The 27,009-nt window shown below is 36.4% G+C and overlaps 1 protein-coding gene across 8 annotated transcripts in view; it reads right to left on the bottom strand.

Annotated features, from left to right (window-relative positions):
* The window catches only part of PKHD1 (PKHD1 ciliary IPT domain containing fibrocystin/polyductin), a 617,401-nt gene that overhangs the window by 201,444 nt on the left and 388,948 nt on the right, over positions 1 to 27,009 (bottom strand). For all 8 annotated transcript variants that reach the window (XM_007516520.3, XM_060190048.1, XM_060190049.1 and 5 more), the window contains one exon: positions 6,971 to 7,108. In XM_007516520.3, coding sequence (XP_007516582.1) covers positions 6,971 to 7,108 — 138 coding nt within the window. The remainder of the gene's footprint in view (positions 1 to 6,970; positions 7,109 to 27,009) is intronic.

Genomic DNA, 27,009 nt, shown 5'->3' with positions numbered 1-27,009 from the left:
GATGTAAAAAGTAAGTAGAAGAATCTGAAACAACAGAAATTAGAGAAAGACTTTTGGCTTAAAAGGAAAGGGATTCTAATATAATTTACTGGTTGATTGATTTTGTAGAGAAACAGAGAGTGTAAAAGAAGACATATCATCAACACTTCTTTCAGTGCAGTGGGGATGGGTCTTGAACCTGAGTCATGCACATGACAAAGCAACACAACACTGAAATACGTTATTTTGCCAAACTCCTAATAAAAACATTTTAAAACAGGGAAAGATCATCTCAAGTATTTTGATGTTTCCATCACTGAAAGTATTTTAAAGTGACTTCCCATAATTTTTTGGAAAAAAATTATATTGGTTTTATTTTGCTCAGAAAGTTAGATCTAAATTTTAATTCTACCAGAGATGCCCTTCATCTAAAATTTAAATAATACCAAACAAAAATATTTAAATTTTAGATGGATTTTTGTGTGAAGAAATTCTCTTTAAATATTCTTTTAAATTATTCAGTAGAGTGGTGTAGTTAGTTCAATAATAACTTCTTTTGGAGCAGGGCACACTGTATGTCTTCTCACAATTGCATTCTAGTGGCATACATGTTTCAAGTACAAAATATGTCATTAGCAGTCCATTTAATTAATTTATTTATTTATTCATTCATTCATTCATTCAATCCAATCACTAGGAGTTCATTATTCCACTTTGACATTTTCAGATATATATATATATATATATATATATATATATATATATAGGGGGATTGAATGGCTAACTGGTGGTGCACCTAGCTGAGTGCACATGCTACAATGCACAAGGACCCAGATTTAAGCCCCTAGTCTCCACCTGCAGGGAGAAAGTTTCACAAGTGATGAAGGAATGTGTAGGTGTTTTTCTTTTTCCCTCTTTATGTCCCCTATACTCTCCAATTTCTCTGATTCTCTATAAAAATGAATAAATAAAATATTTTAAAGAGAGAAAGAGAGAGAAATAAGGATATGAAAAGGGGGGAGGCAGGCAGTGGTGAATTCTAAGCACACATAGTAGTAAGCAAGGACATGCACAAGGGTGTGGCTTCAAGCCCCTGCTCCCCACATGTAGGGAGTCTGCTTCATAAGTGGTGAATCAGGTCTGTAGGTGTCTATCTTTCTTTCCCATTCTCTGTCCTCCCCTCTCAACTACTCTCTGTCCTATTGAATGAAAGGGGGAGAAAAAAGACCACTAGAAGCAGTGGATTCATAAAAATAAAAAATAAATAAATAACCAAAAAATAAATAATAGAGATAGTATGAAAGGGAAAGAAACCACAGTTTGGGGGCATCCCCATTGTGAAGAGGACTGGGTTCAAATGTGGGTCACCCATGTAGCAGGCTAGGTGCCTTCCCAGCAGAGTTATATCGCCAGTCCCAACTAATGGCTTTAAAAATGTTTCATTTTAAAAGGGTTTCAACCAAAGATAATATATCCTGCTAGACTTTCATTCAAACTAGATGGAGGGATCAAAACCTTCTTAGACAAACAACAGTTAAAGGAGGCAACCATCACCAAACTGGCCTGAAAGAGGTTCTAAAAGACCAATTATAAACAAGAACATCACTATAATACTGGCAATATATCAGAGCAAACAAAAAAAATTTTTTTTGAACAATGGCACTACAATACATTAAATCAATAATATCAATAAATGTCAATGGCTAAAACTCACTCATCAAAAGGCACAGAATCGGGGGATGGATCAGAAAACATAATCCAATCATATGCTGCTTGAAAGAATCCCATCTGTCACAACAAGATAAACACAGACTTAAAGTGAAAGGATGGAAAACTATCATACAGGCTAACGGACAACAAAAAAAGGGCAGGAACAGCAATTCTCATCTCAGACATGATAGATTTTAAATTAAATAAAGTAATAAAAGATAGGCAAGTACACTACATAATGATTAGAGGATCAATCATCCAAGAAGACTTAACAATCATTAACATCTATCCACCCAATACGGGACCATCTAAATACGTCAAGCACTTACTGAAAGAATTTCAAAAATACATCAATAGTAATACAATAATAGTGGGAGACTTCAATACCCCACTCTCACACATAGACAGATCAACAAAGCAGAGAACCAACAAAGATACAAGAGAACTGAATGAAGAGATTGACAGACTAGACCTCTTGGATATTTTCAGAGTCCTTCACCCCAAAAACTGGAATACACCTTCTTTTCAAATCTATATGCCACCAAGCTAGAGAATCTGGAAGAAATGGAACAATTCCTAGAAGCATATGCCCTTCCAAAACCGAACCAAGAAGAACTACAAAATTTAAATGCACCAATCACAGACAAAAAAATTGAAACTGTTATTAAAAACCACCCCAACAACAAAAGTCCTGGAACAGATAGCTTCACAAATGAATTCTACAAAACTTTCAGGAAACAGTTAGTACCCATACTTCTTAAGCTTTTCCATAAGATTGAAGAAGCAGGAATACTACCTTCCACCTTCTATGAAGCCAACATCACCCTGATACCAAAAGCTGATAAGGACAGAACAAAAAAGGAAAACTACAGACCAATATCTCTGATGAACATAAATGCCAAAATATTAAACAAGATCTTGGCCAACCGGATACAGCAACATATCAAAAAGATTGTTCACAACAACCAAGTGGGATTCATCCCAGGAATGCAAGGCTGGTTCAACATCCGTAAGTCAATCAATGTCATTCACCACATCAATAAAAGCAAAGCCAAAAACCACATGATTATTTCAATAGATGCAGAGAAAGCCTTTGACAAAATCCAACACCAATTCATGCTCAAAACTCTACAAAAAATGGGAATAGATGGGAAATTCCTCAAGATAGTGGAGTCTATATATACCAAACCTACAGCCAACATCACACTAAATGGACAGAAGCTGAAAGCAATCCCCTTCAGATCAGGGACTAGACAGGGCTGTCCACTATCACCATTACTCTTCAACATAGTATTGGAAGTTCTTGACATAGCAATCAGGCAAGAGAAAGAAATCAAAGGAATACAGATTGGAAGAGAAGAAGTCAAGCTCTCACTATTTGCAGATGATATGACAGTATACATAGAAAAACCTAAAGAATCCAGCAGAAAACTAGTGGAAGTTATTAGAAATAGAGCAAGGTATCAGGCTACAAAATCAATGTACAAAAATCAGTGGCATTTATTTATGCAAACACTAAATCTGAAGAAGAAGAAGAAGACATCCAGAAATCACTCCCATTTACTGTTTCAGCAAAATCAATCAAATACCTAGGAATAAAGTTGACCAAAGAAGTGAAAGACTTGTATGCTGAAAACTATGAGTCGCTACTCAAGGAAATAGAAACTGATACCAAGAAATGGAAAGATATCCTATGCTCATGGATTGGAAGAATAAATATCATCAAAATGAATATTCTCCCCAGAGCCATATACAAATTTAATGCAATACCCATCAAAGTTCCACCAAGCTTCTTTAAGAGAATAGAACAAACACTATGATCATTTATCTGGAACCTGAAAACACCTAGAATTGCCAAAACCATCTTAAGGAAAAGAAACAGAAATGGAGGCATCACACTCCCAGACCTTAAACTATATTATAAAGCCATCATCATCAAAACAGCATGGTCCTGGAACAAAAATAGGCACACAAAAAAGTGGAACAGATTTGAAAGCCCATAAATAAATCCCCACACATATGGACATCTAATCTTTGATAAGGGGGCCCAAAGGATTAAATGGAAGAAGGAGGCTCTCTTCAATAAATGGTGCTGGGAAAACTGGGTTGTAACATGCAGAAGAATGAAATTGAACCACTTTATCTCACCAGAAACAAAAATCAACTCCAAATGGATCAAAGACCTAGATGTCAGACCAGAAATAATCAAATACTTAGAGGAAAACATTGGTAAAACACTTTCCCACATACACCTCAAGGACATCTTTGATAAATCAAACCCAATTGCAAGGAAGACTAAAGCAGAAACAAACCAATGGGACTACATCAAATTGAAAAGCTTCTGCACATCCAAAGAAACTATTAAACAAACAAAGAGACCCCTCACAGAATGGAAGAAGATCTTCACATGCCATACATCAGACAAGAAACTAATCACCAAAATATATAAAGAGCTCAGCAAACTTAGCAACAAAAAAGCAAATGACCCCATCCAAAAATGGGCAGAGGATATGAACAACACATTCACTACAGAGGAGATCCAAAAGGCTAACAAACATATGAAAAACTGCTCTAGGTCACTGATTGTCAGAGAAATGCAAATTTCTTAGACAACACTAAGATACCACCTCACTCCTGTAAGAATGGCATACATCAAAAAGGACAGTAGCAACAAATGCTGGAGTGGTTGTGGGGACAGAGGAACCCTTTTACATTGCTGGTGGGAATGTAAATTGGTCCAGCCTCTGTGGAGAGCAGTCTGGAAAACTCTCAGAAGGCTAGACATGCACCTTCCATATGATCCAGTAATTCCTCTCCTGGGGTTATACCCCAAGGACTCCATAACACCCAACCAAAAAGAGGTATGTACTCCTATGTTCATAGTAGCACAATTCATAATAGCTAAAATCTGGAAGCAACCCAGGTGCCCAACAACAGATGAGTGGCTGAGAAAGCTGTGGTATATATACGCAATGGAATACTATGCAGCTTTCAAGAACAATGAACCCACCTTCGCTGACCCATCTTGGACAGAGCTAGAAGGAATTATGCTAAGTGAGCTAAGTCAGAAAGATAAAGATGAGTAGGGGATGATCCCACTCATCAACAGAAGTTGACTAAGAAGATCTGAAAGGGAAACTAAAAGCAGGACCTGACCAAATTGTAAGTAGGGCACCAAAGTAAAAACTCTGTGGTGAGGAGTAGGCATGCAGCTTCCTGGGCCAGTGGGGGGTGGGAGTGGGTGGGAGGGATGGGTCACAGTCTTTTGGTGGTGGGAATGGTGTTTATGTACACTCCTAGTAAAATGTAGTCATATAAATCACTAGTTAATTAATATGAGAGGGGGAAAATTAATTGTACGTCTCAAAGTTCTTCAAAACACAAACTGAATCTTTTCAATATATAGGCTGTGTAATTGATATGCAGACTCTCTCAAAAGCCTAGACCAAGTAGATCAGAAGCAACCAAGAGCACAGCTATATACAAGATACTGGGTACTGTACAGCAAACCCTAACAAAAGGACTTTCAAAGTTAACCCAATTACCAAACAATGTGATGATAACATTAAATATCGATTGTCTTTTTGAACCCTAAGACAGCAGGAACCTCACATCTCCACTATAGAGCCTCTACTTCCCCCAGTCCTGGAACCCTTGGATAGGGCCCACTTTCCTGTATGCCTATCCCATTCCATATCAAATAATATTGCATCTGCCGATCACAACCTAACCAACACAAGGATTGCCACCTCAACATGTTTCACTTCAGACTGTGTCCAGAGACTTCATGTGTGGAATGACAACCCTTCAACTTCATTACTCGTGTGAGACCTTTCCTTTCATAGTATACTCTAATTTCATCTCAGGTGGTTCACTTTCTAACAAAGTCCCAAAACCTAGATATACACCAGTTTCTGTGAGACAGAGCATATGTTCACATGTATCCATAAACTACTGCAAAATACATGCCTGAAAGCAGAAGTGCACTAGAGTTTGCAGTGAGTACCCGCCTAACATTTCCTCTCCAGTATGCCAAGTTTTGGGTCCATGATTGCTCAACAATTTGTTTGGCTTCGTATGTTAACTCTCTTTTCAGTCACCAGGTTCCAGATGTCATCAGGATGCTGGCCAGGCTTCCCTAGACTGAAGACCCCACCAAGGTGTCCTGGAGCTCAGCTTCCCCAGAGACCCACCCTACTAGGGAAAGAGAGAGGCAGACTGGGAGTATGGGACGACCAGTCAACGCCCATGTCCAGCGGGGAAGCAATTACAGAAGCCAGACCTTCTACCTTCTGCAACCCTCAATGACCCTGGGTCCATGCTCCCAGAGGGATAGAGAACGGGAAAGCTATCAGGGGAGGGGATGGGAAATGGAGATTGAGTGGTGGGAATTGTATGGAATTGTACCCCTCCTACCCTATGGTTTTGTTAATTAATCCTTTCTTAAACAAAAAATTTAAATAAATAAATAAATAAATAAATAAATCTACCTTAAAAAATAAATAAATAAATAAATAAAAATGTTTCATTTTAATCAAAATAAGCCAATATGTCAGACCTAGTTTATATTTAGACTTCTGGACCTTAATAACATGTCTTAATTCTCATCTAGAGAAACTTAAATCTCCTAGCAACTGTTGATTCCCTGCTTCCTCTGCTACTTTATAATGATAGCATTAACAATATAATAAATATAGCATGGAAATACGAAAGAGCTCATGGATTTGGGAGTGGACAGGGTAAACTGCCTATGAGAAGTTATAACCCCATTGCATTTACTTTTCCTCTTTCTCTCCTTCACTCCTTTTCCCCTTCATTATCTGTTCATATCAGTTATCTGCCCTATTATCAGGTTTGCTTTCAGGTCTGTTTCCCCATAGAATTACCTTAAGACAGTGGTTGACATTTTATTTACGTCAGCTACTTCATAAAGGGATATAAAATCCTGTAAACTTTTTTGAAAGAGAAAGCCACATTTTAAAGAGGTAAATTCTGAGAAAATTAACTAGGTAAAATTCATCTGTGACCCTGAAACCAATAGTATAAGGACATTAAACACAAACTGGTTTAATGACAGTGGGTAGACATGAGCAACTGGCTAGTACACATTACCTTTGCACCCTAAACTTTCCCAGGAGAAATTTTATTAATAAACTCACTTCTAGTCTTTTCCATACCTAGTACCAGTAATTAACCTGCATGATGATACCACTGTTTTTCCAGGTGTTTGTTAAAGAGTTTAATTCCTCCATAAGCTGCCAACTCTATATCCTTTACTTACCAACTCTAAGCTCCCCACCAGCAATGACCATGCAAGCCACACTCAGAACGTTGCTTTGGTCCACAGGAAATTCTAAGGTTCCCATCACATAAAGGCCTTTGAGGAATGGAAGAGTTGTATCCACAAGGACAGTCCTATCTACAAAAGAAAAAAAAAAAGTTCAAACATATAACCAAGTAATGTCTCTTCTACTCTACTAATTTATGTTGGATCTTATTAGGCAATTAGGGAATTGCTTACATTACTACCTGTGGCAAAATATATACCAGAAAAATGAGAAATAGTTTGCCAAAGGCTAGGCCTTAAAAGAGGTGTGTGACTGGGAGTGTGGGAATATATGATTAATCAAAACTATAATTTTCGGGGGAGTTGGGCGGTAGCACATTGGATTAAGCGCAGATGGCGCAAAGCGCAAGGACCTGTATAAGGATCCTGGTTCGAGCCCCCGGATCTCCACCTGCAGGGGAGTTGCTTCACAGGCAGTGAAGCAGGTCTGCAGGTGTCTATCTTTCTCTCCCCCTTTCTGTCTTCCCCTCCTGTCTGTATTTCTCTCTGACCTATCCAACAACGATGGCATCAATAATAACTACAACGATAAAGCAACAAGGACAACAAGAGGGATAAATAAATATTAAAAATTAGAAAATTTAAAAAAATACTGCAATTGTCTAATACACCCTAAAGGTATCTTATGGTCAGAAGGTAAGGTTAATAGCCAAAACAGGAACCTTAAGTCTACTTCAATACTAATAGACTAGTGAACTCTTCACCTTTTGTTCTTATTCCTTTACTATGATTCTAGTTTCTGGGAAATGTGGAGTACCAAAGATATGAATTTAGCTTTTGAAGTCAAACTATTTGGAAATGAATCCTAGCTCTGCTACTTACTAGCAATGTAAGCCAATAACTTCTATATTCTGATCATCTCACATGTGAAATAATTATACTTACTTAATCCATAGGATTTTAGTGAAAGTTCATTGCAATGAGTTAATGGGTCTAAATTGCTTCTGTAATATTGCAAGTTATTATCAATCCTCACCATGGAAAGAACTGTATCTCAATATAAATTCTAGATATAACCAAAATATTCACTGTTGTTAAGTAGTTTGTAATGCTTATAGAGATTATGAGAACTTTGATGAGAAATGAGAAATAATTGTTATTCATCTCATATAAGAATCAGATTTCATACAACTTCAGATGAAATATTTATAGATTTCTTGTGAAAACAGCAATAAGATTATACATAAATGAAATTCTTATTTAAAACAGTAAATATTTCATAAATGCAAAAATATATTAAATGTTACTTTCTGGAGCTTAATCATAATTCAACACAAATCAAATAAATAAATACTTTTACTTAAAGACTAAGTACCATAATCACTGATACATGTAAAGATTTTTAGGAATTGTGTTATTAACATAATTTCATCTCTTCTTCTAGAAAACAATGCATCCTGTTGTTTTTAAGGACCTTCCCCTAAATTAACTTCTCATAAGTTGGCATTTTTAGGTTCTGCCTATTTTCTGAACTATAAGATAGCTACCTCTCTTGTGACAGAGACTAGGAGAGTTTAAAACAACCATATTCCTTTTCCCCCTGTACTCATAGCCTGACTACAACTGCCAGATCCCACTGAAGCGACTAGTTGTGGTCAGTGAAATCTGATTACAATTAATATATGATGTCTCTACACCTATTCCATAAATTATCCTGCATGTATTCACTCCTTCTCTGAATTGGATGATAGAACAGCAGTTCTCCACGTATGGTTGTAGGCATGCAATTTGTCTGCATCGTGTATTTCTCTTATATTTCTTTTAATTGACTTATACACTCTAAATCTAGTAATATAGTTCCTAGCTATTACACAAGTATTACACTGGGCTGTTGAAAGGGTCACAATGCATCTTTGCACAGAAAAATATACAAGCAATGCATCATGACTTTTCTGACAAGCTAATATTTTGTGTGAAAACAGAGACCACAGTTGAAATCCTCACTTTTACTTGATGAGCACCTAACACAATCTAGTAATAACTAGTACTCCAAAATTAATAACAAAACAGTGAATACACACATATGCACATGTACATATGCACAACTAACATGCAAAAGGTAACCACTGTCAGACAATGTACATGAGATGGAGACAAGAATAGAACCACTACTCATTATTTTCAACGTTTGTTTACTTTCAAATTCCTTGAATGTGTCTACCTAGCTTCTCTTCTGTATTCCTGTTATTCTTCAAGATGTCTTAAATCTAATTGTGTAGTGTGAATTCAAAGGTAAGACATACTTCTAGCATCAGGTTAAGATGATAAATGAGGATTTCAGTGTGATATGGTTAATATACTTTCTTTATTGTATATGGCTGACCCTACCTTTTTTCCCATTTTCATTTTGGAATGTATACCACTGAGTCTATTACAATAAAACTCTGCTAAAATGAAACAGTCACATACCCAATAAAGATTGTTAGAAATGAATTCTCCTTGCATCACATAATGGATATTAAAGTTATCACTAGAAGTGAAACAAGTAAAAAAAATGACACTAAAGTTGCCTCAGATCCAAACTGACACACAGTTATAATAATAGTTTATTAAGGATTTCTCTCTGGTCCAGCACGGACACTTAATATCAGTATGCCAAATACTCCTGGAAGTAACATTTTCCCCCATGAATCACCCAAGCTATTGTAGACTAATCACTCAGAAACACTTACACAACCCATTAAAAACCATTTGTGATAAATAACTTCTAAATTATCTGTGTTATAATATTTTTCATATTGCCTTGACTTGACTAAGGTTATTGGATCATCTTACTCTGTCAGTGACCAATCTATCCTACTTGTGAGAATGAACACTGGCATATGGAGGGAACCATCTGGAATTTCTGTTGCTCAATGGGAGGCTGATGGGAGAACAGATCTGGAAAGATACTCCAAAAAGAATTAATGAGTGCCAGATGTAATTAAAGACTGTTCCCCCCCCCCAAAGGAACTTAGGACCAGCCATGGGGTGGTGCCTTTTGGTTCCGAATTATACCCTCTTTCCACATGTACATTCATCAAACAGTAACATTCTAGCATCTTTATTATAACATATTTGGCAGTGTTTTTGTTATTTGTCTTTCCTAAAATGGTTGTAGTTTGATAATTACAAGACTGAAGTCTTAGAAGTAATATCTGTAGAATTAACAGCAAGGATAAATCATCTCAAATGCCCCATACACCAATGCAGAAGCAAAATAATCACAACAAAAAGACTTAAGTATTCTATAAATGCATTATCCACCCTCAAGATCAGAAAGAAATGAACCAAGCCAAAAGGCAGATGGTTCTGACAAAGGGCTATGTCTCTTTTGTGTCAGGAATAATCAGACAATATAGTTATAAAGCTTTCTACATAATTTCAACACTAAATTTAAATTCATTTTTTATCCATAATTTCAGGGAGTCAAGGTCACTATTGTGTAGCATTCCAAGAGTCTGACACTTGTTTAAAGCCTATAGAAATGAGATCAAGGGCAAAGGGCACAGTTCCTGGGAATAATGATGGGGGTCACATGAACACACATAATTTAGGGCAAGTAGAAAACTGCTATGTGGTATTTATCCCATAACTTAGGTGGTAAAGACAGCTTCCATTACAACCGTGCTATTGTCAAAAACATAGTCTACATTAACTCTGGATATAATTCAGAATTCTGAGAGAGAGTGATTGCATGTGAAGGCAAAGCAGGACATACAAGAACTATTTGTACTATTTGTAGGCTTGTTATTTTCCTATATCTTCCATAATTAATGGTGTGGTTTTTTTTTTTTTTTGACATTCAGTCTGGACTTCAATACTTTCTCATGAATATGAAAAGTATCAGAAAAAGTAGTTTTAAAGTTACTTGAATCATCATCAATGATCTATCTTTCTTCTTTCAAAAGAAAAAATGAATAGTTTTAGCTCTAAAGTGACTAAGTTGCTAAAACAGTGACTGGTGTGGCTTCTTTCCTTTGTAGTATTGTTTAACTTCTGATAAATCTTAGAATGTTTTTAAAAATATTCTATCACAATTTATCAGGAAGACTAGTACATTTAAAAAATCACTTCCTAAATAGTGAGATTCTCATACATAAATAGTATATACGAACATTTGCATAGATGAAAAGTTAAAACGACTGAAAAATGGGCTCACAAAACAGTGGGTAATATGCTGTTTTGCCATGTGTATAACCCAGATTTCAATCTGGCCCCCATGTCACAGAAGGAGGCTTCTACGCCATAGTCTGTTTCATCCACTCTTTCTCTCTCTCTCTCTCCCTCTCTCTCTCTCTCTCTCTCTCTCTCTCTCTCTCTCTCTCTCAGAAAAAAAAAAAAAAGACTGGATGCCAGGAATTGGCACACTGGGTTAAGTGCATATAACATCATGTGACCATGCATAAGGATTTGAGTTTGAGTCCCTATTCCCTGCCTGCAGAGAAGACACTTTATGAGCTGTGAAGTAGGTCTGCAGGTGTCTATCTTTCTCTCTCCCTCTCTATCTCCCCTTCCTTCTCAGTTTCTCTCTGTCCTGTTAAATAAAAATAAAGAAGAAAGAAAAAAGAAAAAATTAGTGTCAAGAAGATGAAAGTATTCAGAGTGCACTATCATACAAAAAGCAGAGCAAGGAAATGTTAAAAGATAAGGCTATATTTTGTACACAATTTCATTCTTTTCCAAGAGCTACTAACTTTATAGCTCAACTTTTACATGATCCACACAGGTGGTGTCTTTATACTGCCTTGTCATTTTTCTTTTTCCCAACTGGTCTTAAAAGAGGCAGCTTTCAAAGTACCCAAGGGCATATGATGCAATAATGAAAGTCAAATTCCTAACTCCTTGAACAGAAAACAAAATGAGTAGGCAAATGAATAGGAAAGGATGAAGGTACAGGAATAAGGAAAACATTTCTGTGAACAATCCAATTTTGTCCTTAAATAGTGCATTGGACTTCTAGAATAAATAATATATTCTCATTCTATTCCCATATATATTCTCCGTGTCTTTCCCAGTCATATATGACATACATAATTTCTGTAGTAGAATCAACATTTTAAATTATGATATTTTAATTGATCAATAAAATATTTAACATACAGTGTTTATCTCTTCCTCAAGTCTATACCATCTGTTCTTGAAAAATATTTTGAATCTATTTAATAGGGAAGTCTTTAAGTAAAATTACCAAGTGTATCACATGAATCCACTGAATCCCAAATTCTGAAAGGAAAATACCAGAAGGTGCTGCTGTTTTCAATAAAAATGGAAATGAATCCCTGCCTTTCTCATTCCAGACATTCTTTATTTTATTTGTTTAATCTTGAAATGATGTTATTTTGTTGTTGTGGCCCTACTAGTGAAATAAATTCAGTATGATCAACAAGGTCATAGTCTCCTTCTTCTCCTTCTTCTACTTCTCTTCCTCCTCCTCCACCTCTTCCTCCTCCTTTCTCCTCCTTCTAAATTGGAATTAAGCTATGAGGCCAGCAAGAGAGCTCACTTTGATAGGATGCCTATCTTATCACATATATGGCCCAGGTTAGAGCTTGGCCCCAGCATACTAGGGAAAGTTTCTATGCTATGTTATCTTCCTCTCTTTTTAATCTTTCTAACTGAAAAACTCAGTCTTGAAAAGTGAAGTCCTGGAGAAGACAAAAAATTAATTAGTTATTAAGTATATATTAATGAAATCAACTAGGTAATGGTCAAATATGGAAAACCTAATAAATGCAACCAAATAAAAAATTCTGTATGGAGCCAGGTGGTGGCACACCTGGCTGAACACACATGTTATAGTGCACAAGGACCTGGGTAAAAGCCCTCAGTCCCCACCTGCAAAGGGAAATATTTTCTAGTGGTAAAGCAGTATTGTAGGTGTCTCTCTGTCTCTCTCCCTATCACCCCCTTCCCTCTCAATTTCTGGCTGTCTCTATCCAATAAATAAATAAAAATAATTCTGTATACCTATATTTATACATGCATATAGATCTTTTTCTATATGAAGCTTAGAATTTCATGAAGATTTATTTTGTAGCAATGAAAACAAGATATTAGAAAAGTGACATTTATGACAACTGACTTGGACAAAATAAGAGTAGGTTTATGCATAGACCACACAGAAATAATCTCATATTTAGTAAATGATATAATGTAATAATTCCACATATTTATACTTAAGTATATTTAATATTAAAATAATATTGATGTATAATTTACAAGTAAAAATGCATATTTAATATATAAAGCTATCTGAATTTGGGGCTATTTACCTGTGAAACCATCAGCATAATCTGTGCTGTAAATCTATTTATCTCCTTGAAAAGATTTTTCCAGCCCTAGTTATTTATTATTTTGTGATAAAAATAGCTAACATAAGGTCTACTCTGTTAGTGAACTCTTAAGTATATATAATAGAGTATAACCTATGTCCAACACTTTGTTGACTAGTGTTCTCTTTGATTACTATCACACTGTTCCCCACCCCACCAGATACCTGTCACCAGTTCTAGCAACAACTGACATTTCTACAAAGACATTCAAAAATGGTCAATGGGTGCTTATTATCACTAATTAAAAGGTGCTTATTATCACTAATCATTAGGGAAAGCCATATCAAAATCACAATAATTTAACAACTTGGCCCATTTTGGATGACTTTTGACAAAAGCAGTTTATGTTTGATGTAACAAGTGTTGGCAAGAATTGAAAAAAGAAATCTGGGAAAATGAACCCCACCTTAGAGGTTCCAGGATTGGGGGAAATATGGCCTCTAAAGAGGAAGTGGGAGGTTCCTGCTGTCTTAGGGTTTAAGAAGACAATAGATAGTTATTGCTATAACCACATTATTTGGCAATTAGATTAACTTTGAAATATTCCTTTGTTAGGATATTGCATCCACCAATTCCAACATAATCAACAACCCAAGGAGTATCACCTCAGCATGCTTCACTTCAGACTACATCCAGAGACATCAGGAATGGAATGTCAACCCTTCACCCTCATTACTCGGGTGAGACCTTTACTTTTATAGTATTCTCTAATTCCATTCCAGAAGGTTTACTTCCTAACAAAGTTCCAAAACCTAGATATAGACCAGGTCCCATAAGATAGAGCATATGTTCACCTGTATCCATAAATTAGGGCAAAATATATACCTGAAAGCAAAAATACACAATAGTATGTAGTGAGTCAGTATAAAGTTCATAATGAAATAGTGTCTACTTAGACTAGATACCTTCATCACCTACTTCCTATTACAGTTCTCTCATTCACACCAAAGCTAACCTCATCAAAGCAGGGACTGCAGGGACTGAGTAAGGGCAAGAGACTGGCATACTCTATCAATGACTTTTTGGTCACTGTCAAGCCACCCCATCAGCTGGGGCACTGGTCGGGGAGTCCTGGGATTCTTGGGCAGACATGATGGGCCTAGACCTCAAATAAATCCCTCTCTCCATTGTTACCAGTCATTTCTTTAAAGGACAACACAGTAGACCCCACTGTGGGCCCCCATGTGATCTTGCCCTTCAGTTAGATCAACAATGTTTTGTTCTCCAAAGGGAGGCTGGACAATGTGCTCTATGCTGCATCTGAGGAAGTTGGGTCCTGATATTGGGGCAGCTTGGAACATTCCTACTTATGACCACAGAGTGTGAGCTCAGATCTACAGGGATGCAGAGGTCACATAAGCTCCTAAGCTGAATATGGGCCCCAGATCACATCAAATCAATGGGGTTTACAATCAACAATATTTACACCCCTTTCCCATATTTGGGAGCTACTCTCTTCCCTGTGACAGCTTTCTGGTCCTTCTGACAGCCATGATATCATTTCCTCAGAAAATAATTCACCTGCTTAACAGATTTCAGGCTCAGGGGGGAAAAAAAAAACACTACTACAGCCACATGCCCTTTGTAATATAACTAAAATATGTCTACTAGCTATCTACAAAATGGAGGACCCACCCAACTCTTCATCTGCACTATCCCAGCCTTTAGGCACATGACTGGTCAACAATTTGTTTGGCTTTGTATGTTAACTCTCTTTTCAGCCAGATGCTAGCATGATGACAACCAGAATTCCTTGGACAGACAACCCCACCAATGTGTCCTGGAGCTCTGCTTCCCCAGAGCCCTTCCCCACTAGGGAAAGAAAAAGGCAGGCTGGGAGTATGGATTGACCTGCCAACACCCATGTTCAGAGAGAAGCAATTACAGAAGCCAGACCTTCAACCTTCTACATACCACAGTGATCTTAGGCCCATACTCCCAGAGGATTAAAGAATAGGAAAGCTATCAGGGGACGGGATGGGATACAAAGTTCTGGTGGTGGGAATTGTGTGAAGTTGTACCCCTCTTATCCTATGGTTTACTCAATGTTTCCTTTTTATAAATAAAAAAATTAAAGAAAGAAAGAAAGAAAGAAAGAAAGAAAGAAAGAAAGAAAGAAATCCCTAGAAAACTGTTAATATCAATGTAAATTTGTGCAGCCACTATGGGAAACAGTATGGAGGTTTCTGAAAATATTAAAAATAGACTTAAATATGATCCAATAATCCCACTTCTAGGCATACACCCAAAAGGAAGTAAAACAAGGATCTTGGAGAGATAGCAGCACTCCCATCGTCATCAGTGTTGCCATTTAAAACAAAATCCATAGTGTTTTCTTTGCATAGATGGTTGGAGTGTCAAAGATAATCCAAGACTTTCCAGCAACCAGAAGAAATGAAAATGAAGGGTCATAACTTTGAAAAATTTGAGGACAGATGTCAAACTACAGGTGGGATTTATACATTTAATTCTATTATTTCTGTACATCACTAATACATCTTTATGAACTTGATACTTGGAGATAAAATTCCTCTTAAATATCAACAATCAATAGTAGATATGTAAAAATGAATAAACTGGTAACTATGAGGTGGTGTAATTAATTATTTTATATATTTCAGACAGTGTTGAGGCCTTATTAGACACAAAATTTATTATATGGATTACTATTTTGGTTTAAGGAAAATCACAGAACAGAAAAATATACTCTGATACTTTGATCCCAAGTTTAAAGAAGTATGGAATACATGATTCATCCCTAAGATTACTTAGTCACAGATACATAAAGGAAATATTGTATTAAGTAAGTTTTTATCCTCATATTTCTTTTTTGAAAATATATTATCTTATCTCTATTTCAAAATAAAAAATTCAATACATCCCCCAAAATATGAGGCTACTTTTCTTAAAAGTCACTTGTTTTTCTTGAGCTTTCAATTGCTCATTTTATCTGGGGAAGAAATGTCGAAACTTTATTACATTTCACAGAAATGAGATGCCTGCATTTTGTAAATTTAAGGGCCAGAAGATAGTTCACTAAGGAGGATGCCTACTTTGCCATATAAGAAGCGCAGGTTTAAACTTTCACTGCAGTAAGGGAAACTTCAGTGCTCTAGTGCCTCCTTATCTCTCTCTCTTTCTCTCTCTCCTCCCTATCTCTCTCCTTCTTTGTGTCTTTTTCTACCTGAAAACACTGGCCAAGAGCAGTGAAGTCCCAGTGAGAAAAATAAATAAACAAGGAGAAAATTATGTAGATTAGTACATATCTTCAAAAATGAATAATTGTTTAGGATAGAGTGCCTGGCTAATAAATACTGAGTAAATTATCTCTACTACACTTTAATGTTATATTAAAAATTTTAATTTCTGAGCAAACCTATTTATGTTATATGCAGTTAAATTCATAAAATGCTTTTTAGTCTATACAAATATAAAATATTTTTCTGCAAAGATTTTTGTCATATTGTCATCATTTCCATAATTTTCCATGCTAATATACTTCAGAAACTTTCACAACTTCTAAAAGAGATTTTGTAAATTATAATAATTTACATATGTTCAATGTGCAGAGGTTTTTATTAGAGGTATCAAAATAATATATTTTCTTCTTGAATTCAAATATATGGTCATGGCTAGTGACATTCCAGGATGCACCAATTTCAGAACCATCTTCCTCAGGTGATAGGCAGATTATGCTATCCCACCTCCCTTCAGAGAATGGAACAGTCCCTACCATTGTTGATTCACATTGAGGGCCAGGTCTGATACGGGCCCACAGAGGGGTCTATTATGTTGTTCCTGATGGAGATGATCAGTGACAGTGGTGAGAGCGATCTGCTAGAGGTCTAGGCCCATCATGTCTGTGTGGGAATCCCATGATTCCCTGACAAGGGCCCCAGATGAAATTTAATTATTTATTATTTTTATCCAAGGTATCTATAGGCCCCACATTGAATGCCTTATACTGATATATATATCCCCAAAGAGATGGAAGTGAATGAATATGTACAAGACCCATAACTATATACACACCTGCAGAAAATGTACAGGTGTCTAAAGCACTGTTTATGTATACTGATGAAATTATAACAATTTAACTAAATACTTGTGAGTTAAATATGGGTTATATGGGTCAATATACTCTGCCACTCCAGGAATACGAGTCCTGAAATGAGTACAGTCTAGAATGTTCCTAGCTATCACCACAGAATGTGGGCTCAGACAAATAGGAATGCAGAGGTTACACAGGCTCCTGTGCTGACTATGGGCACCAGATCAAATTGATGGGGTTTACAGTGACAGTATTTATATACTTTTCTCCATATTTGGGAGATACTCTCTCTCCTGATCCAGCATTCTAGTCCTACTTCCTACTCTGGCACCATCTTCCCAGACAATACCTGTAGCACATTTGCATGTTAGCTGTTAGGCTCAGGAAAAAATTGGTAGTCATAGGCCCCTTGGAATATACCTAAAATAGACTTCTAGCGTTTTCAAAAATGGAGATGCCAAATCTCATCTGCTATATTCTTACCTTTAGGTTCCTGATTAGTAAACTATTTGTTCTGCTTTAGATCTTAATGCTTTTCAGTCCTCAAGTTGCAGTTACTACCATGATAACTAACAAACTGTCTTTGGGCAGAAAACATCACCAATGTGTCCTGGAACCCTACCTTTCCAGAGCCCCACCCCACTAGGAAAAGAGAGAGACAGGCTGGGAGTATAGATTGACCTGTCAATGCCTGTGTTCAGTGGGGAAGCCATTACAGAAGCCAGACCTTCCACCGTCTGCATCCCATAATGACCTTGGTTCTATACTCCTAAAGGAATGAAGAATAAGAAAGTTTCTAAAGGAGGGGATGGGATATGGCATGCTAGTGGTGGTTATGTGTGAAATTGTACCACTCTTATTCTATGGTTTTCCAATAATTATTAAATCAATCAAAAAAAAATAGTGGGGCTAGGAGATGGCTCACCCTGTGAAGTACTTACTTTACCATTCATGAGGACATGGGTTTGAATCACTGACTCCACACAGGAATACCTTGTAAGAGGAACCTCCAAAAGTTGTGGAATGGTTCAGTGATGCCTCTCTTTATCTCAACCCCTTCTTGTTTCTCACCCTCTATGTGGATAAAAGAAAAAGAAAAATGAGTCCACCACATGTAGTAGAATAGTGCAGGCACAGAGACTAGCAGAGAAAGCACTAGCAGAGAAAGAAAGAAAAATAAAGAAAAGAAAAATAGAAAAAGAGATACTAAGGCATAAAGAACATATAACACATATATCTTTAGTATGTGTCCAAAAGGGGTATTTTTAAATCAATATCGTTTTCTGATTAATAGTGAGTGAGACCTAGAATACTTTCATGTATTCTTGCCTTAGGATGTCTTTGATAATAGAAGTTTTTGTTCACTTTGCATGCATTATTATAGAAATAATGATTTACAGACCATTTTTCGCCACATGGGCACAATTTCTCATCCCTCCATGATTTATGTCTACACACCGATCCAACCACCAGCTTAGTTCCTCCAATACCATTATGCACTGAGTCTTCAATGACTTCTCAGCTCCACTCCCTACCCCTACATGTCCTAAACTTGCTACAGGGGGCAGTGTCTAGTCCAAGTTTTACCCCATGCTTTGCCTTTCCCACCTTGTTTCTTGAGTTCCAACTGTTAGTAAGATCAGATGGTATTCATCTTCCCCCTTTACATGACTCCTTCACATTCCATCCAAGATGGAAAAAGCAGATGGTTTCATTTTCAATAGCTGAGTAGTATTCTACTATATATTTCACAGTTTTGTTAAAATGGTTTTTAATATTCTTCTTTTTTATTGGGATCAGGGTTACACATGGGGTGCAGCACCTGCACAATTCCACTGATTCTGAATCTCACTGTTTTCTTTATTTTTGATAAAAACAGAGAGAAATCGATAGGATGGGAGAGGGAGAAGAAAAAGAGACACCTTCAGCACTGCCTCTCCATTTATGAAGGTTCCCTGTTGCAGATGGGGACCAGTGGCTTTAACACGGGTCCTTGTATATGGTGACATGTACTAGGTATACCAATGCCTCTAGCTGGTTTTTATGTAAAAATCTTTATGTAAACACAATTTTCCTTAATGAACAGTAGATATTATCTCTTTTATCGTGGATCTTTTATAGATAAGAAAAAAAACACAAAAATAGATTCCCAAAATTGTTCTTTAGTTTTTTTCTATGCATATGAGCTTAACATATCTGGCATGGTTTGAGTTTATAGCAGGGACTTTTTACATATGAGTAGACAGCTGTTCCTAATTTTACTTACTAAAGTTTAGTTTTTTTCCCCTGTTTGGAAATGTCATCTGAACCACCAGGTGCATTCTCACATTTATAAGTTATTATTTTTTTCTAGACTCTTGTTTTTATTCATTCACATATATCTTATTTATTTCTAAATAATATTGCTATGACAATACCATACCACTTTCATTGCTAATCTCTCTTGGTTAATAATATTTCATTTGGAAATATAGATTTGTCAATAATAGCTTTCCCTTTCTATCAGTTGTATCCTTTATTATATTTTTTCTTGTTCACTGAATTACCAGCTGCCCCCCAAAATAAGAATAGTGCAGGCATTCATGTTTTATTCTGGACTCATAATAGTTTACAGATACTCTTTCACATTTCTACCATGTTTCCTGTGAATTTCCTATCAAATTAAAAAAAATTCTATCAACATAAGATGACTGATTTCTATATCTAGATTAACTTTTTTTGTTCTTCTAGAGGAACTAACATTGACTAAATGCTTTTTTGCTTTAGAGACTGAAGAGCCTTTGGAATAAATCCTCTTGATATTCTTGCAGAATCCTCTTGATACTGCCATGTAAACATTTTCCCTTCTGGTGGAAAGCAAATGAATTTGACACACTGTGATTATTAGCTTTGCCCTTAAGCAAGGCATATAAATAGCTCCGTGTCCCATTCAGAGGGAGACTGCATAATTTTCACACTTAAAAAAAAATAAAACCAGGGCATAGGAAAACATCTTCAAAAATCTTGTTTTAAAGACCTGCTTTATTTTACTTTAAGTGTTTCTATGAAACAATTTGTTGAAAGTTCCCCCCGCCTCAATCCCTCAAATGTGCATAGAGACTTGTGATTGTGTAACACTGACTCCATAATTTCTGTGTTTAATTTATCTATTCCTCCCTTATACCTTCCTATCTCATTCATTGCTCTGCTGTCCTGGAAATGTATGCTCTGCTCTGTGACATTAACCCTATAAAATGGATAGTGCTTCTATCATTCACCCCTGTGACCTGATGGTCTTGGAAGCCTTGGACAGCCTGGGCATTCTAGGAGTTCATCATTTGGTAGAGAGCAGAGTGGCATATATCAAACTGGAACTGCCTTTAATAATGGAGAGAGGAAGAACTCACACTTGTAGTGGCAATGCACTTGTTTTTATACATTTAATAGCATGGTTCATTCAGACTCAAAGTACAAGTTTTAGTTTTGTATTAATAAGTTATGGCACTGATTTTGTTTCCTTAACTAGGGATATTCTTAAATTTCATGATTTGTTTTTACTTAATACTTTGGTTTTCAAAATTTCTCTTATTTATTTATGTATTTTTTTGGATAGAGACTGAGAGAAATCAAGAAGGAAGGGAGAGATAGAGAAGCAGAGAGAAAGGGGCCAGGCAGTGGTGCACCTGGTTGAGTGCATACATTGCAGTGCACAAGGATCCAAGTTCAAGGCCCTGGACCCCACCTGCAGGGGAAAGGCTTCATAAGTGGTGAAGCAGGGCTGCAGGTGTCTCTCTGTCTCTCTCCCTCACTATCCCCCCTCCTCTCTCAATCTATATCCATAAATAAATAAATGTAAGAAAGAGAAAGAGAGATACTTGCAGCATTGCTTCATCACTATTGACATTTCCCCCCTGCAGGTGGGGACCAGCAGCTTGAACCTGGGTCCTTGTGCATGGGAATGTGTGTTTTACCAAGATGTGCCACAGTGTGGCTTGCATTGTGTGTTTTCTAAAGCACAAGAATTAAGTTTGATTTGATAAGACTTCTCATCAGTGTCTATTAAATTAACTTATACTTTCCTTTGTTGGTGCTATCTTTAGCAAATTTAGAATCAAATACATGGTCTTGTGAATTTACTCAAGCTTTCACTAACTTCCCAGACTCCCTAAGAATGTGTAAAATGGTAACAGCTACTGAAGATTATAGGACTGCATGTGTGAGGTCATTATTTAAGCCCCAGAACTATATATGCCTGAGTATATAGTTCAACATTCTCACATTAACTAAATAAATATTTTTAAGAAAATGAAATGGTTGAGAATGTGAGTGTATTGCAAACACTTCTGATGCAGAGTGGAGAAATGGAGTCACTGTCTTGACAATTGTGCTGTAAACCATTAAGTTCCAAATAAAATGAAAAAGAAAAAAAAAGGAAAAAATAGTGATATCATGTTCCTTGAAGGGAAAGAATTCAGATTTTGAGAAGCAACTGGGAAATTTCAGAAGTAGGTAGGGTATGGACCCCACTTTGGTCATTAATTGACCTGGAGAAATTCTCCTATTTAAGGAGTAGATAACAACTGTGCCATCGTATTGTTTGAGAAAATAGCAACTGGGTGAAAGAGATAAAACTTAAGTTTTCATCAGTAAACTCAATAATAGAATATTATATACTAGAATACTACATAGTACTTAAAATGGATGCAGGTGGTAAGGATGCAATTTGGCCCAACCCCTGTGGAGAGCAGTCTAGAGAGTTCTCAGATGGCCAGAAATAGACCTACCCTTTGACCCTGCAATTCTTGCTTTGGGGATATATCCTAAGGAACCAAACACACCCATCCAAAATATCTTTGTATACCTATGTTCATAGCAGCAGAATTTGTAATAGTCAAAACCTGAAAGCAACCTAGGTGTTTAACAACAGCTGAGTGGCTAAGAAAGTTGTGATATACATACACAAATACTGCTTAACTGTGAAAAAGATCACATCATCTGGGATGAAGCTTGAAGGAAGCTTAAAGTGAGATAAGCCATGATCTCAGTCACGGAAAAATGTTGAAATAAGAACATAAATGTAAATACAAAGCAGAACTTAGACTGGGTTTGGTGTATTACACCAAAATAAAGGACTTGGGGTGGAATGGAAGACGGTTTTCAGGTCCTGGTGCATGACGGTGAAGTAGGACCTAGTAAGAGTGTTTTGCAAAAAAATAAAAACAAACAAACAAAAAAACCAGAGGGAGTAGGGCAATAGCACAGTGGGTTAAGCACATGTGGCGCAAAGTGCAAGGACTGGTTAGGATCCTGGTTCAGGCCCCGGCTCCACACCTGTAGGGGAGTCATTTCACAGATGGCGACACAGGTCGGCAGGTGTCTCTCTGTCTATCTTCCTTTCTATCTCCCCCTTCTCTCTCAAATTCTCTCTGTCTCTATCCAATAACAAAAAATAAAAAATAAATAAACAGAAATTGTATAAATGTACAACTGTATGTACTGTAAACCATGAATACACCCAGTAAAAAAAAAAAGGATGCAGAATTCTTTTAACTCTTATATATCCAAGATATATCAGAAACTTTTTAAGGACATATGAATATTTAGAACATATTTTCATGTTTAGTTGAGAAATATTATCACAGTATATAAGAGCTCTACAGTGAGCCTACTGAGTAGGAATTTTGACCTCTCAATAAACTTTATAATCACTAAGTCTGTTTTCATGGTTGATGAAATCCTTATATAAACTACTCAATTAATACTTTGAAAATTTTTCCATCATATTAATAAATATACACATCAGAAAGAAACAACATAATCCTAACAGAGAATAGTAGTTATTATTCACGGGAAAGCAAAAAGAAAAAGCTAAAGGGATCTTTTATATTTTGCATAGTTGTTTTCAATAAGAAAAGCCAATGTATTATTTAAACTAAAGAAAAAGAGAAGAAGGCAGAACCAAGATGGTGACTCGGAGACAAAACCTGGTGTGAGCCCCAAAAAGAGGGTGACCGGGTATCCTATGCATTGTGGAAAGAACTTGTTTCTCTATCCCTCTCCCCTCCACCCTCCTTTTTCTCTCCTCCTAGCTAATTTTTTTTTTTAAATCTCTTTCCTTTCACTGTTCTTTTTTTTTTCCTCCTTCTTTTGCTATCTGAATTCACTGGCATTTGTTTGGGAATTATTTTCTGGAAGAAATCTAACTCAGAGTAGTCTCTCTCTCTCTCTCTCTCTCTCTCTCTCTCTCTCTGTGTGTGTGTGTGTGTGTGTGTCTTTTCTACTTGCCTTTCTCCTCTTGCTATCCCTAGAATTTATAGTGGACAGTAAATTAGCATAATCGTCTATTCTTGCTTTGCCTTTTATCCTTTCTCTTTCTTTTGGTTTTGTTTGTTGTTGTTGTTGTTGTTTTTTCTTGGACTGGAGGTGTTGTTTGGCCAATTGGTATTGGTTGAACCACATCAATCCTTGCTTCATTTGCTATTGTTGTAATTTCTGAGGTTTGTGACTGCATTTGTGAAAAAACTTTAGTATTAGTGTGCCTTGTACTCAAAACACAACAACTGAAGAACAACAGAACAGAAAAATAAAAACCATATCAATAAAAAATGGTTAAATCAAGAGCAAATAAAACTGCTACCACAATGAGCCACAACAGGAGCCCAGAAGTAACTCCAAATCAGTCAGAAGTAACCATAGATAAGAAAAGTATGCAAGCAATAAGAAGCCAAATAATCACAGAAATTAAAACTACTATGGAGAAAAGAGCTATCAGAAATAAAGAAACAACAGATGATACTCTCAAGGAAAATACTAGCTACCTCGAGGTAATTAGAGAACTGAAAGCTGTAATAGCTGAGCTAAAAGGCTAATTAACACAACTAGCTGGTACTATAACTGAACTGAAGTAGGAGGCTGAGGGAAGGGAAGCAGATGAATAGAGCCAGAAAACAGAATTATCCCAACAGAGGATGAGCTAGACAAAACTAAGAAAGAGGTAAAAGAGCTCAAAAAGAAATTGAGAGACACTGAAAAAAACAGAGACATATGGGATTATCTCAAAAGAAGTAACATTCCTATAACTGGCCTAACAGAGGAAGAAGAGAGAAAGAGGAAGTAAACATCCTAGAGGAAATAGTAGAAGAAACATTTCCAGACCTAAACAACAGAAAGGACATTAAGATTCAAGAGGCCCAGGGAGTCCCAAACAGAATCAACCCAGACCTAAAGACAACAAGACACATCATAGCTACAATGAAATGAAGCAAGAATAATGAGAGAATCCTAAAGGCTGCAAGAAAAAAAAAAAGTCACATACAGGGGAAAACCCATAAGACTATCAGCAGACTTCTCCACTCAAACTCTAAAAGCCAGAAGAGAATGGCAAGATATCTATCGAGCCTTGAATGAAAAAGGGTTTCAACCAAGGATAATACATCCTGCTAGACATTCATTAAGACTACATGGAAGGATCAAAAACCTTCTTAGACAGGCGATAGTTAAAGGAGGCAACTATCACCAAGCCTTCCCTGAAAGAGGTTCTAAAAGACCTCCTATAAACAAGAACATCACCATTATACTTGCCATATATCAGAGCAAATAAAAATTGTTGAATAATGGAACTTCAATATGATAAATCCATAATATCAATAAATATCAATGGCTAAATCCACCCATTAAAAGGCACAGAGTGGGAGGATGGATCACAAAACACAACACAACCATATGCTTGCTCGCAATAATTCCATATCACCCAACGAGACAAACAAAGACTTAAAGTGAAAGGATGGAAAAAGTTTTATAAGGGCTAATGGACCACAAAAGAAGGCATGAAAAGCCATTATCAACTCTGAAACATAGACTTTAAATTAAATAAAGTAATAAAAGATAGGCCATTACATAATGATTAGAGAACCAATCAATCAAGAAAACTTAAAAATTAGTAATATCTATGCACCCAATGAGGGACCATCTAAATACATCAAGCACCTACTGAAAGAACTTCAAAAATGCATCAATAGTAATACAATAATAGTGGGAGATTTTAACACCCCACTCTCACACTTAGACGGATCAACAAAGCAGAGAATAAACAAAAAAACAAGAGGATTAAGTGAATAAATGGTCAGACTAGACCTACAGGATATTTTCAGAGCCCTTCACCCCAAAAAACTATAATACACATTCTTCTCAAATCCAAACCGCACATCCTCAAGGATAGACCACATATTATGCCAGAAAGACAGTATCAACAAAAGCATTGAAATCATCCCAAGTATCTTCTCCAACCACAGTGGAGTGAAGCTAATATTCAACAACAGAAAATTACTAAAAGTCACAAAATTTTGAAACTCAACAACATGCTGCTTAATAACTGCTGGGTCAGAGAGTCACCCAAGCAAGAAATTCAAATGTTCCTGGAAACAAATGAAAGTGAAGACACAAGTTATCAAAATATTTGGTACACAGCAAAAGCATTATTGAGAGGGAAACTCATAGCCATACAAGCATACATTAGAGAATAAGAAAAAGCTCAAATAAACTACCTTATTGCGCAGCTTAATGACATAGAAGAAGAGGAACAAAGAAACCCTAAAGTAACCTGATAGATGGAAATCACTAAAACTAGAGCAGAAATAAACAACATTGAAAATAAGAGAACCATACAAAAGATCAATGAAACCAAATGTTGGTTCTTTGAAAATTAAACAAGATTGAAAAACCTCTAGCCAGACTCACTAAACAAAAAAGGGGAGAATTCTCAAATAAATAAAATTGCAAACAATAGAGGAGATAACACAACTGACCACACAGAAAACTAGAAAATCATGTGAAACTTTTACAAAGAACTATATTCTACCAAGCTAGAGAATTTGGAAGAACTAGAGTAATTCCTAGAAACATATACTCTTCCAAAATTGTACCAAGAAGAACTACAAAACCTAAATGCACCAATCACAGACAAAGAAATCAAAATAGTTATTAAGAATCTTCCCAACAAAAAAATCCTGGACAGATGGTTTTCCAAACTAATTCTACAAAAACTTCAGGAGACAGTTAATACCTTTGCTTTCAAAGCTCTTCCAAAAGACTGAAGAAACAGGAACACTCCCTTCCACCTTCTATGAAGCCAACATCATTCTGATAACAGAAGTAGATAGGGACACAACAAAAAAGGAAAACTAAAGGCCAGTATCTCTTATGAACATAGATGCCAAAATATTGAACAAGATCCTAGCCAACCAGGATCAAAAAGATTGTTCATCACTATGAAATAGGATTTATCCCAGAAATGCAAGGCTGGTTCAATGTATATGTCAATCAATGTCATTCACCATATAAATATAAACAACACCAAAAACCGCGTGATTATCTCAATAGATGCAGAGAAAGCCTTTGACAAAATCCAACATCCATTCTGGCTTAAAACACTACAAAAATTAGAATATATGGGAAATTCCTCTAGGTAGTGGAGTCCATATATAGCAGACCTACAGCCAACATCATACTAAACAGACAGAAAGTGAAAGCATTCCCCCTTATATCAGAGACTTGACAGGGCTGTCACCATTACTCTTCAACATAGTATTGGAATTTCTTGCCATAGCAATGAGGCAAAAAAAAAAGGAAAG

The sequence above is a fragment of the Erinaceus europaeus genome, chromosome 4, assembly GCF_950295315.1.
Source record: "Erinaceus europaeus chromosome 4, mEriEur2.1, whole genome shotgun sequence".
NCBI classification, from domain to species: domain Eukaryota; kingdom Metazoa; phylum Chordata; class Mammalia; order Eulipotyphla; family Erinaceidae; genus Erinaceus; species Erinaceus europaeus.
Note: the sequence above shows the minus strand (reverse complement) of the source record. Positions and strands in the feature narration are given on the sequence as shown.